Genomic DNA, 14,290 nt, shown 5'->3' with positions numbered 1-14,290 from the left:
GTCTTAAGTTTGATCCCAGGTACTGCAAAAGAAAAAAAAGGGAACAAGAGTATGGAGCTAAGAACAAATATATCTGTTCTGAATGGTACCAAGGAAAGGGCTACTGCAAGAACAAGAGCAAAGCAGAGTTTGTATTCTGCCCTATGTGGGACTGCACTAGACACAATGCAAGGGGGTATCTCCAAATAGCCTTCTGACTCAGCTCCTATCTGATCGAAACTGCCCTCAGTGAGCCTACAACCCCATAAAATACCCCATTAGGGACCCCATCCATCAAGAATGGGTATCTGGTGCATGGATGGGTGTCTGGGTAAATGAGAAGGGATTAGGTCCAGCTACTATGCTGAAAATCTTGAAAGGTTGGGCTCCCTCATCCCACATCAATCCCTACTCTGAAGCCACCACTGTTCACACAGGCCCCTGAGACCAAGACTGACCAAGGTGCTGACCTTCTGTGCCTGATCAACAGTACCCACCAGGTGCTACATGCTGTAGGTCCAAAATTGGGAAATGTTTGGACAGGATATCATGTCTGCATCTGTGCTATGAATAACCACTATAAAGACAACAATATGCAATGTGCTAATTATTGAAACTGTCCTACTAATCAGTTTTGAAACTGCCCCATTGCTACTTGTTTCTCAATAAAATTAATTTTTAAAAATAAAATAAAATAAAAATCGAAAAAACAATGGGAAATGATTGTTGGCTCTTGTGTCCCTTGCAGACCACTCTTACTATGCCTTGGGCCTGACCCCAAATGGGACCAACCTTAACTCCATCTCTATACCTGGTCCCTTACTCTAGCCCTACCTACCAGAGGAATAAGAGAATGCCACAAGCCTCCTGAGTTCCTCTGTAAAGCCAAATGTTTCAGCTGACTGTATAGATGTTCTGATTGCTACCTCAGGTGGCTTCTCTTCCTTGATGGCTTCTCATGGAACTTTCCTAACTTGCTCTGATGGTGTCCATCAGGTGTTTATGAGCAAAGAAAAATGAATCTCTGTGCACTTGTCTATCTCATGCCAGACTTCTCTGTCTACTCAAGTCAACAGGATCCCATCTATGCTTAACACCCCTGCAAGCATGTGACCTGGTAGTACTGCCAATATTGAATGGGATAGTAATAGCCCAGAGTCGAACTCTCAGTACCACTGCCTTGGGCATGGGCCAACAACAGTACTTACAATTGGGCACCCAGATAGAAGATGACTTTACAGCAATGTAAGGAGCACTCAACACAGCCCAAGATCAAACTGACTGGTTCTTTGGCTTCAGTGGTTCTCCAAAACCATAGAGCTTTAGACCTCCTCACTGCTCAAAGGGGAGGCATTTGCTTGTTCTTAGAGGAAGAATATTACTACTATGCTAGTAAGTCTGTATTGTTAGAAAAACTGCCCACAAGTTGGGAGAGCAAATAAACCAGAGGGCCCAAGACAGACAGATGGGTTCCTACTGGTGGAGCTCTCTAGAAAACTGTGAGCTCTCCTAGGGCCACTAGCAGGCCTCCTCCTCATCATTTTAATAGGACCTTGATTATTAAATTGGCTCACCTTTATTACAAAACAAATAGACAATATTAGTCTGCAAATAACCCTCAGGTCTAGTACCTGCTATACAGCCTTAAACACCAATATCTCTGAAAAAGAAAAAAGATTTTTTCTGATTAACTAAAAAAGAGGGAAATGAAGAGGGACATCAAAGTTTAAATAAAAGCCTGCTCAGGATGCCTACAAAGACCAAGATCTCATGACAACGTCCTGCATGAAGTCCAGCTAAAGACCCAAAGCCCATCACAATAACTCCAACAAAGTCCAGCTGGAGGCAAAGGGTCCACAACAATGTCTCACGCAGGCCTGTTTTCCAGATCTACACTGGGAAAGCCCAAAGGTCAGTGGCAGAAGCTAGAAAGTCTCTGACAACAGGATGAAGGATCTGTGCCAGCAGGCAGAGGTGTCTGCACTGGAGCTAGGAAGTTACACTCCAGGTAAGAACCAGAGCTCCCTGGAAAATTACCACAGCCATTCTCAGTAACAGTGAGGTTTAAAGCTCCTCCAAAGATGAAAACAGCCAAGGTATTATCAGGAAAACCAGCATGACAAGCTTCTCCAGGAGATAGAACAGTGCCAGGAAGTAATGCTCAAAGTAAGGACAAGAGCTCCCCTGTAATGATTGATAACACTGTGTGAACTTGAGAATTGAGACATACAGAAGCTTAACTAAGTGACACCTGAGGAGGGGGCAGGGTCCTCACTTTGTAAATGCCTTGAGCTTGTGGATGAGGAGGGCACAGAGATGGAGTGGGCAGACAATCAGCCTATATTACATAAGGGAGCAAAAGAGGCTCCCCACATTGCTTTTGCTTTGTTGATTTCTGCCACCCAGAACTGTTGCCCCATGCCATGCCACCCTTCCTTGGAGCCAGCTGGTTATGGACTGAAACCTCCATAGACTGAGAGCTAAATAACCCTTTTACTCTTTAATTTGGGTGTCAGGTATTTTGTCTCAGCAACGAGAGAAAAGTAACCAAGACTTCCCCAAAAATGAACCACAGCTATTCTCAGCAGCAAGGTCCTGAGCTCTTCTGACTATGAGAACAGCCAAGATCATATCAGGAAAGCCAGCATGACAAACTCCTCTGGGAGATCCAACAGTCCAGGAGAACAAACAGCTGCCTAACAATACCTCTTCTTCTGCCTCCTCTTCTTGATCTTGTTCTTGTTCCTCTTCCTCTTCTTCTTGTTCTTGACCTCCTTCTTCTCCTTCTTCTGTTCTCCTTTATAATTTATTGGTAGCAATCCTCAGGTGGGCCTACTACACCCAGCAAGCAGCGCACTGGTTCAGTTTAGCAGGTGTTATAAGTTGGCCACGTGCTGCCAGTCCACCACGCTGAGGCAGGATGATTGCTGTGAATTTGAGGCCAGCCTGGGCTACCTAGTGTATTCAGGGTCTGTCCTGTCCAGCGGGTCAGTCAATGAAGGTCACCGGGGAGAGGAGTGGGGAATGGAGGAGGCGACAAAGGACAGGAGATGTGAGAAATGGAGATAAGACAGGATTCTGATCAAGTCTTGTTTATTCAGGGGAGGTGCTGGGTATATATAGGGAGTGTAGGAATGAGGAAGTCTCAGCTCTTGACGTCAGCAGGTATCTAGGCAATGGAGGAAGGTCCCACCCCTGGGACATGATTCATAGGGAATGAGCAAGGCGGGAAAGAGCAGAAACTTAACTCAGCAGGGGAATAGAAACTTAAGAAAATGGCTGACACCATTATGAAATAGATACCAGTCACAGGTTTCCCACAAGGGTCAGCATGAACCATAATATGACCTCTCAAAAATACAAAAACAACAAATCTCAATTTCCTTGTCTCCTTTCTACCTAGTATTTATTTCTTCAACTCTACCCCAGGAATACATACCCTAGATTATCCATTTGGAAGATGCCTTCAAGACTCACAAATATTCCCAGCTGTAGCTTGTAAATGTCTCTCATTTTTCTGGAAGTTTCTAGGTTTGGGGAGTACTGATGTTTCCTTCCAGAGGTGATTTCTAGGGTCTTTTCACTCTGAGCAAATAATTAGTCAACACAAATGCAAAAGAGTATCAAGGTTTTAAACTTCTTAAACTTAGGGTTTTGCAGAATGAGTTTAGCCAGGGGCTGGGGAGATGGCTCAGTGGAATAAGTGCTTCCCTGGAAAACACAAGGGCCTCAATTTCTGGTTCTGCCAAAACAAAAACAAAAACAAAAACAACAACGAGTTTGGCCCAAGTAAAAGTAGGCAAGTAAGTATTCTCTACAGGAAAAGAATAGTCTGCAGTGAAAAAGTCCAGTAGAGTGCTCAGGGCAGACTGTCCTTTTCGTATCGCCCATTCCTTAAGCTGGTGTCACGTCTGAGCCATTCTACTGGAACCTGCTTGAGCTCCTGAGAGAAGTCCATGCGCAGCATGTTGGGAACTGCTGTGCGCATGTGTCCTGGGATTTTGCAGTTAACGGATCGTGCCCACTTCCCTAGCCAGCCTGCTATACCCCAAATTCCTGCCTTACTTTACTCATAGTTCCCCCAACCCCTTGACCTATGAAACATAGTTTATCTCTTTTTTCCCCTCATTTTTCTTTCCATGTCCACAAACTTTTGCAGCCTTAGGCTTTCTTTCTGCTTCAGAAGTTAATGGCCCCCAAAGTTCCTAGAAAATGAGTGCTGGTACATAAAAGCACCAAAGACAAGAGGAACTTCTCTTACGGGAACACCAGGAGTGTGTCCAACAATGAGGAGGTATGAAATATGGCCAGAGGATATAGGATGTAAACAAATTTATTTGAAAGAAATAAAAGCAAGAAAGCAAAGACATAAAGACAAGGAAGGAAAGCACCTGCTCATGAGGAGATGATACCCAAGAAGGCTCTTGGTGTAGGAGGTTTATGGAGTTTAGACATGCTTTGGCAGTTGTGTGAGCTCTATAACCTCTACCCTGTAGGACACTATGAATTTTTTAAGGTCTGAGCCATCATGTTTGCACTGTGCCTATGTGAGGACCACACTCCTGTGAGCCCGTGGCCTGCCTGATCATGACCTGAGAGATCCCAGATAGCCAAGGGGCAACATACAGTTAATTCGATAAGATCTCTGGACAATCATAACATAGCAGATTCCATGACTTCCTGATTTCATTTTTGGGCTGCTGTCCTTAATTGCCTACTCACTGTAACACTTGCCCCCTCTAAGAAGAAGTGAAGTTAAGAGTGTTCTCTGAGGTGCAGTGGCCTCCTTAGGTACACCCTCAATTCAACATACCCTCTTCATGGGTCACATGGAACTAAACTTTCTTCCCCTGGGAGACACACAGGGGTAGACACAGTGTCTCCAGCAATGTTTCTCATACAACTGGCATAGGAAACCCAGTCGTAAGACACCATGGAGAAGGTTTGTCTGGGGTGGTACAGAAAGGCAGCAATCTCTTTAATAACATACATTTTTGGGTCCTAAAATCTTTGAATAAGAAGAGATATTCTAAACTTCTCTTTTGATCTCCCGCCCCCCGCCCCTGGGCATAAGCTTGCTGTGCCCAAAGCCATGGCTTCCCTTTTGTGGGTAGCTGTGAACATTTCCTAAGTTATACCATTTCAATTGGTCATTCAAGTGATAGCTGCTGTTATCGAGACCTAGGGAAATCTATGGACTCAAGGAAGAGCCTGCTGGTTTTCTTTCTTCTCCCACCACTTCATCTCTCCCTTAAGAAAGCCTCAATCCCCTTCTTGTTCTATATTTTCAATTTAGGATTTCATTTGTCAGAAATCTCAGCTCCTTTAATTTATCCTGATATTAGTTATCAGGAAGAGGTAAGGACCTGGAGAACAGGGCAGAGAGGGGGATTAATTAGAGATGGAGAACTCCGGGGGAAAAAAAATTTTTTTTTGAGACAGGATCTCCCTGTGCAGCCTGAGCTGGCCTTGAGCTCACTTTGTAGTCCAGACTGGTCTCAAACTCCACAATAATCCTCCTGCCTCTGCCTCCTGAGTTCTGGGATTACAGTTGTGCACCACCACCCCTGGTTAGATTTTGTTTTATAACCAGGGACAGTTCCTGACACATCCCCCAAAATGGGAATGAGGAGGAGAAATGCATGTTCTCTGAGTTTTTCCAGTCTGTAGGAAAGGTCACAGGCCCACAGGAAGTATATTAGTTCCTACTCAGGTATCTACCAGAACCTTCCTGGGTCCTAGGGCTGCCTGTCAAGCCCACCTAGAGCTATTTTTTTCTGGAGTTTCTCATGATTCCTTTTTCAATTCTAGCTTGCTTCCCCGCTCCGACTTTGTTCTGGTATTCTTATGGTGGCTCTTGGCCCCAGGTTTATTTCCCTATCTGAAATGGTATGGGATTTATAGTTCCTTTGTGACTTCTCTGGACTTTTTAAGCCCTCCTCCCCCCCAATCTCCTTGTGTGTATTACAGGTCCCTAGATAGAAAGATTTTGGGGGCAACTTTCTTGAGTAAAGCCCAGCTGCTGCCTACAACTTTTCCTGATTTTGACATCTGCTGATGAATGTTGGTGCAGCTATGTACCAGGAACAAGGATGCTTGTTCTGGGCAGAGCAATAGATTTCTGCATGACTAGCAGGGATGCCAGGGTAGTCAGTGACAGAAAACAGAACAGAGCTGCACCACTGGCAATCCCTACTCAGGTTATTAGAGTAGTGCCATTCCCCTGGACAGTTCCAATCAGGTGTAACAGGCAGAGCTGCCTATTGCAGATAGTTCTGATCCTGGGGTAATAGAGCAGAGCTACTCCATCGGCAGCTCTGGCTTTGGGAAATGGGCTGGGCTTCCCACATGTGACCATGGCTTGGGGCAGGCTGTGCAAGCAGCTGTACCTCAGAATAAGATGGGAATCTCATGTGGCCTGACCTCAGAGACATATATAAGATCCCATCTTTTCTCTCCTTTCTTTCCTTTCTCACTTTATGTCTTCCCAGATGTATCCACAGAAGCCCTTAAAGGCCTATAGTACAATTTAAATTATAAGTAGCGCAATGTTTCTCCACAAAAGGTCACCTATAGGTCATACCCTTCCATGATCCATCTCCTCCTCATCTTTCTACGTGGGCTTTTAGAATCTACTGACTGCTGCCCAGCCCCTCCACAAGGACTGGGAGGTAGTGGTGTTTCTATTTTCTTTCTCCCTCTACCAGTTTACTCATGACAAGTTGCTGAGCTTTCTTTCTCTTGAGACCATTTCTTTGTAACGTCTCTCCACAAGGTGAGAACCTTAAACTTGTAACAAGGATGCTGAGCAAAAGCTCTTGTGGGCAATATATTACTGAAGGACAAAGCCCAACAGGTTAGTTTAATAATCTCTATTGGGTAAATTAGAGGCAGGAGCCACTCACCTGAAAGGATTCATCCTGCCCCAAGCAGGCAAAATGGACTCAGCAGAGGCAGGACAGGCAGAGATAAAGTGACTAAAATGTTACTATCCATGTGCATTTGGGTCCTGGGGACAGTGCTGGGTCAGGAAGCCAGGGCCTCACACATGCCAGGTAGTGTAGTCTTATTAGAAAGGGCACCTTGGGCTTTGAATTTAGTGACACTGTTTCTTAGTTCACTCATTTTCAACATGCTTTCAGTTATGAATCAACCAAATTAATGTGCACTACATCACTGAGGAAAAATAGAGGCAAGGGCTAAGCCAAAGAATGCTGGTCGGTGACCCAAAAAATGTATCTATTTATAAATATAATAAAGCACTTGCACAGTCCAATGTGCACTCCCAGGAAAATTGCCTTTGTCATCATAACAACCTTGCCAGACAGACAATCAGACACCCCGTCTGCCCCTCCAGATGAAGAGATGAAGACAGTATGCTGAGTATCCTGTGGGATGAAGTACTCTAACTCATACTCAGAGGATTTTGGTAAAAGAAAAGAAAAACAGTTACTTTAATCTAACTGGAAGCTCTTCTTCTGTCAGGTGAAGTGGCTGAGAACTAAGAGTAAGAGGAGAAATAAGGGTGCTAAGTGTTCTTACAGCTAATCAGCAGCCAGATGGAGAGTGTGGGCCTAATGGGAAAGCTCCCTGTTGAGACAGAAAGTGAATTAATCAAAATAAATGCACCAGTTTAAAAATGCTGGCAGATTTGTGAAAAAAAGTCCATAATGATGCAGAAAGTGCATATCACTAAAAATACTTTAGTGACATAGAAAGTTGTTTCAATTACTAACACAGGTGATGTTCAGTTCCTGAGAGGGTGGATATGCCATTCACCCTGATCTGATCACCAAAATCACATAGATAGATAGATAGATAGATAGATAGATAGATAGGTAGATAGATAGATAGATAGATAGATAGAGATAGAGATAGATAGAGATAGAGATAGAGATAGAGATATAGAAAAATCTGGGGCTAGGCATGCATCTCAGTGGTTAGTGTATGTGCTTAGCATATGCCAGGCCCTGGATTCCATTCCCAGCATGTTAAAAAAAAAAAAGTCACACTGTACCCTACAGATACATACAACTACAACTGTCAATTAAAAATAAAAATATATTTTAAATGTTTCAGGCTGGGTATGGTGGTACATGCTTATAATCCCAGCACTTGGAAGGCTAAGGCAGGAGGATAGATGCAAGTTCAAGGCCAGCCTGGACTACACAGCATAGTGAGTTCAAGTTGAGCCTGAACTATAAAGTGGGACTCTCTCTCAATCATTCAATCAATCAATCAATCAATCTATCATGTTTCAATTGTATAGTCAAATTAATAATATACACACACATATATATATATAGTTTTTGAAAAAATGGAAAGTAACATTAATCCCAGTCAGTGGTTGAACATGTAGATAGCTATTGTCATTTGAGATAATTATAAGAGCAATAGAAATTCTTTGGAGGAGACCATTTTCATTTATTTCTGAAATGAACAAGCACTTTTCAGATGATGGGAGTTTATTATCCTAGAGCACAGGGGTAAAAACTGAAGTCGGGCAGTTGCTGTCATGAGTTGTGTAAGGGTCTCACCTCTGGAAGAAGGAAGGCTCCTTTCGGACAGGCCGTGCTCTCAGGTGCCTGCTGCATGGTGGCAACTGGCAAGGCTCTGGGCAGGGGATCTAACCCTTCGTGCAGCACACACCTGTCCTCACGAGCCTCAGGGGGATCCTTCTAGCTTCAATTCTAGAAGCCCGTCCTATTACCAGGCTCCAGGTGCACCTTCTAGAGATGTCTTCAAGGTTCTTGCTGCCCTGAGCAAAGAATTGGTGAAGACAAACAAAAAAGGCAGTAAGGTTTTATATTCATTAAAGATAGGAAAAGTAGTATTCTCTGCAGAGTGCAGGCCACTGAGGAAACTCATAGTGCAGAAATGGCACACCTTTTAGAGACAGAGTGCCAAAATGCAGCTGAAAACCTATGTATTTGCTGCAAGTGCCAACACTGCAAGTAAACCTGAAAACTGAAGTTTTAGTTTAGAAAAAGTAACTGTCCATTAACATTGTTTGTCCTCAAACAGTAACACAATAACACACATGCCATAGACTCACCATTATAGTGGCTACCAACTTCATGGTGGCCATGTTTTATACACAAGCAGATGTCAGATCTAGGCTGTCCTACCAAAAAATTGCTAGAGTTTTTGTAAGAACTGAAGATGGCAGTTTTGGACTGGTTCCTGATGTAGGTCTTTTAACTGATTTTCTGCTCATGACCTGGAGCTCTGGGACTGACTGGTCACACCCACTTGCCCAGACATCCAGCCATGCCCTGACCTCCTGCCTCCATCCAAGCTTGGTGATTCTGTGCTAACAGTCAACAAAAAATCCTGAGGCAAGCCTGTTGTTCTGTGACTGTCCTTTTGGAACTTTGATGAGCATGTGACTCACTCTACATCAGGGGGTAATATCTACAAATGAAAAACAACCTGGAAAACTGAAGTACAAATCCCACCACCACCACCCCTCCTCTGGTACTAGGGACTGACACAGGGCCTTCACACTAAGCTACATCCTTAGCCCTTTCGAGATAGCGTCTCACTAAATTGTCTAAGCAGGACATGAGCTTGTGATCCTACCTAAATCTCCCAGCACTGGAATTATAGGCCTGGGTGTCACTGCACCCAGCCCTCCATGTTTTCTTGTCTTTGGCATATAATCTGAAAATTGGGTTTTTGTAAGAAGGGGAATTTTCCCTAGACCCTCCCAAAATTTGCTGAAATAAACTGATATAAGTGGGTCAAGCAGTTTTTTTTGTTTGTTTTTTGTATTGGGACTAAATCCAGGTCCTTCACATTCCCAGCCGTTTTGAGATAAGATCTTACAAACTGCCCCATTCCCAGGCTGAGTGGAATCTGTGATCCTTTTGCCTCAGCTTCCACTAGCATGCCACCACACCGAGTTCAGCACAGAAGTGTATTAGCCTACAAAAGGAGAAACTCACACGGGCGCGACCATCCAACTATTTAGCATTATTCAGAAACTAATAAAGGGGAAAACAGTTTTTGAGACGGTGTAGCTTGGAATAAGATTGTCTTTGACACTTGAATTAGCCCACGTTATAGCCATCATCGTGTAAGGAAAGCCCTTTCTTGTGGGGCTTTTATAGTTATGTCTTCTTTTTCTGAAATAATGAGTGATCAGGGCAAGGACGGAGAGGACTTGTATACTCTTTTGCAGTCTGGCCTTTTGAGGTTTAGAAAAGGGAACTTCCAGAAAGCCTTTAACTGCCCTTGGGGCAAGACATAAGCGTCTTTAGGGTCTTATGTTTCGCTTTTCCTCTAAATCAAGACAAGGGTGTGACTCTTTGAGTCCCAACCTTTTCAAGCTCCTGACGCGGAACCCTTGCTAATGGTCTTTCAGTATGCAGGCAGGTCTGACGCGTTTCTTTTCAGCATGTAGGCTGTCCCACTTCTCGGGACTACGGCTTTGTGCTATTATTAAATTTGTTCCTAACCGGCTCCTAGCTCACTTCCTCTTGTGCCAGTCGCAGGTTGCCCGGGATCCTCCGCGACCCTGGGGAGGTCAGTCTGGGCTGCGGTGGAGAGCTCCGGCTTGGCGGGCTCCGCGGCAGATGAGTCCCACCCTCAGGTCGACTCAGCTCGCAGAAGAGGAATGAACGAGCCACCCACTAAAGTGCCCTTGCCAAGAAGGTCAAAGACACTGCTCTGGGCGATGGGCGGCGCACGAACGTCGCCACCCACCCACGCGCCTGCCCGCTCGCCCGCCTCCACCTCCCGGCGGCTCTCAGCCCAGGAAGCAGTGGGCTGGCACTTCTGCACCTCCGAGGGCGCCGCAGGACCCAACGACAACCACCAATCCCAGCCTGGGCCCTGCGGTTTTACGACACAAGCCCCGCCTCTCGCACGCCACTGGGGGCGGGAAGGAGGTGTGCTGCCCACGTCAACCAATCAGCACCGCTAGCGCCCGTCTTCTGTCCTGCCATAGGTCGAGAGCTGCGGCGTGCCTCGGACGTAAGGCGGGGCCAACTGTCGTGAGGCGGGCCTACGGGGCAGGAGTGCTCTGGGCTGAAGCTGGGTAGGTGGAGTGTCATTGGGCTCCCAGGAGCGGCTAAGGCGAGGGGCTTGGGAGCGGCCTGGGACTCGACACTGCCATGGCTAGCGCGCTGGTTCGGAAAGCCGCGGACTATGTCCGGAGCAAGGACTTCCGGGACTACCTTATGAGGTGAGGTGAACAGCTGGCGGAGGTGGAGTCGGAATCCGGGAGGGTACCCTCGGTGCGGGCCGGAGGGCGCGGTGGGAACCGGCCGCGCGCAGCCGGCGGCCGTGGGAAGTTCCTCTTGTGCGGGGTGACAGGGAAGATGTCCCCTTCACCTGGAAACAGGACGCCCTCCAGGGTCGGGTGACAGCAGGATGCCACTTCCGTTTGGTGACTGGGGATGCTCCTTTGAGGCAGGGTGACAATAGACTCCCTTCCCCCCGGTGACATTGGGGTGCACCTCCCCTTCGGTGACTTAGGGGACAGCCCTTTCGGGCAGGGTGACATTGGGGACATCCCTCTGCCTGGAGACATTGGAGCTCTCTTTGCATTTGTTGACAGAGGGGACGCCTCTCCTGGGTAGGGTGGTCTTAGGGACGACTCTTTCTCCTGGTATCACTGGAAACGGGACGCAGTCTGGGACGGGGTGGCAGTGGGGACGCACCTCTCTCCGGGTGACCCTGGGCGACCTTTTGGACGAATGCCTAGAACGGGTGGCCGTGGGCGCAGGCTCCACCCCGGCACCTGCAAGCAGGTGTCCCGCTGCCGCGCCGAGCGTGTGACCGGGAAGGGGCTGCGGAGCTGCGCGGGCGTGGGCACGTGGCAGACCAGCCGCGAACTTGAGTCCCGACTTGCTTTCCTAGTGCGAAAATAGAATGTGCTGTAACGAGATATTTTTTCCGTTTTCCCATTTTAAGGACTGTGAGCGCGAGAAAGAATACGGTTTAGATGACTTTATTTAGGAGAATTCTTTCAACCAAAACAAATGGATGTTTCCAAAAGTATACTTGTCTTCACCAGTTATTTTCCATAGACCCTTTTCTTCCCTTCCTTCGAATACAATGTACGTTCCTTTGAAAGACTTAACTGTACTGTCCTGTAATATATTTTCACTTCTAGTCTTGAGGTGCCTGATTTTACTTAAGTATCTAACATAACTTTGAGACAATTTGAAGTTGTTTAGGTACATATTTTTAGTTTTACTTGATATGACCTTGAAAGCTAGTTCACTGTAGGCCTGTGTTTTTATTTTTCATTTCATTAGTTAGTAATGTTGATGAGGTAAAGCGATGACAGATACAGAGAAATAAGTGCTGCTGTAGCCATCCAGAGCAATGTATAAAGGCAACTCGATTTCAGCAATTAAGAGGATTAATTCTCTAAATCCCAAATTTTAGTTGAGCTACTTTTTACTTCTAATTTTACAAAGCAATAGGGCAATAAAACTTGAGTTTGTTGTATAGTAGTAATCTTGGAGACAATAGCTTCAAATTTCAGTCCTTAAGTAGGACTCATTAAACTAGATGCTTAGTACTGTGGGGCATAGTAATTTATCAGATTAATGCGGTGAAATTTAAACAACACGAATCTGAGGATATAGTCTTAGTCTTTACAGTTAAATTTCTGTATTGCTTTCAGCATTACATTCTTTAGTTTTTCACTAATGCCTCCTTTTTGTATAGTCATGCTTCCTAATAGGTACAGCTAAGTATAACATTATATAATATAATTAAGATCAAATTATGCCTTAAGAATGTAAAAATTCTATTTATTACTTAAGAGTTGTATTACATAGGAAGAATATAGAGAGACAGAGACAGCAGCAGAGAGAGACTGGCACATTAAGATCGAAGCTAGGTCCTGGAGCATGCTAGGCAAGAGCTCTACCACTAATTAAATTATTTAAACATAATGTCAGTGTTAAATAATAAGTAATGACTGGGTTTCATTAGTTGTAACAATGATGTTGCTAACCCAGGTGATGAGTCTGAGCAATGGGTTCAAGTCCTAGCCCTGTAGCCTCCTAGCTTTGTGTGCTTGTCCAGGCTACTTATCTCTGGTGCTCTGGCAACTGTTCAGTGGTGTAGCACAAAAGCGTTTAGCTGATCTTTATGCTACTGGATTTCTGGCACTACCTATTTAGCAACTGTTTCTCTTTTTTTAAAGTTCATTATATTCTATGCTCACTTTTATATGTTACAGAAGGTAGTTGGTGGGAACACCTCTCTTTTCTCATCAGTAGGGACATGGAATCAAGAACTTCCTGAATTGATGTTATAGAAACTATTTCTTCTTATTTGTAGTAACAAAATTAAAGAACATAGCCTTTGCTGTCCTCACCTCTTTCTTTTTAGATTTTTAGTCAAGAACAAATTAAAGGAAAAAAAAAAGAATGAACTATCATGCTCAAACAAGGGTGAAGTAGTAAGTATATTTTTGGACTGAGAACATCTGTATAGATTTATTCTAGAGATTAACTTCCTTCAATTGTAATGTGTATGTTGGAGGAGAGGTGAGTGGGGACCCATACATACTTTTATTAGGTAGAGCTGTATCACATAGTGTTATCTGTTCATCACTAGTATTCTTACAGATTTAAGGTTAATGAGATGTTTACAGTGAATGTTCTCAAGTTATTAAGGTGCCCTATCCTAAGTTAATGCTAACGTCTGAATTTCTAGGAGAGCTTGAAGCATTTACATTCATTACCCAGGTAAAAAGTTACAGTAAAATAAATGTTTCCCAAACTTAAGGAATATTAGAGTTGGAACAGAATTTAGAAATCAGATAGTCCAGGGCTTCGTCATGTGAGAAAACTGATCTCTAGACCAAGCAGAAAAAAAATTTGAGAACTCTGAACACCAAACTTGTGAAGCCAAAACAGAAGTGTCAGTTTAGGAATTAAAGGAGAATGGTCACAGAAATGATTTTAAATGAGTATAAATTTTTAGAAACTTTTTGCTGTCCATCTCTATTCTGAAAAACTACTCCTCACACCCTATCCTTAGGCTCTTTCAGCCCTTGCCTGACATGTAATTAGCCTTAAGAAATTTAAGAAAGCTGGAAGTATTTAAAGCAGGGTTAGGGGTCTCTTCATATCAGGATGGCCCAGCTTAGAGAGGTCTTTACTGTCATTGAATTTAGTTTTAGCTGGTTAATACAGTTCACACATTCTACTTATTAAAATTGTTATTTTAATTTGAGCTAGAAAATAGGATAAAATTTGAGAATAAATGAAGTCTAGGTGAGCATTTTTAGGGCATCATAGAGTTACAATCTAGAATATCTCAAACTCTTCCTTGACTTTAC

The 14,290-nt window shown here is 44.4% G+C and overlaps 1 protein-coding gene across 1 annotated transcript in view; it reads left to right on the top strand.

Annotated features, from left to right (window-relative positions):
- Positions 1-10,983: 10,983 nt before the first annotated feature.
- The window catches only part of Mpc1 (mitochondrial pyruvate carrier 1), a 28,574-nt gene continuing 25,267 nt past the window's right edge, over positions 10,984-14,290 (top strand). Inside the window, exon 1 of the mRNA XM_004646220.2 lies at positions 10,984-11,167. Within this exon, the coding sequence (XP_004646277.1) occupies positions 11,097-11,167 (71 nt within the window). The 5' untranslated portion in view covers positions 10,984-11,096. The remainder of the gene's footprint in view (positions 11,168-14,290) is intronic.

This window comes from Octodon degus, unplaced genomic scaffold, assembly GCF_000260255.1.
Source record: "Octodon degus isolate 3935 unplaced genomic scaffold, OctDeg1.0 scaffold00261, whole genome shotgun sequence".
In the NCBI taxonomy this organism is placed as follows: domain Eukaryota; kingdom Metazoa; phylum Chordata; class Mammalia; order Rodentia; family Octodontidae; genus Octodon; species Octodon degus.
This window is presented reverse-complemented; position numbering and strand designations above follow the sequence as displayed.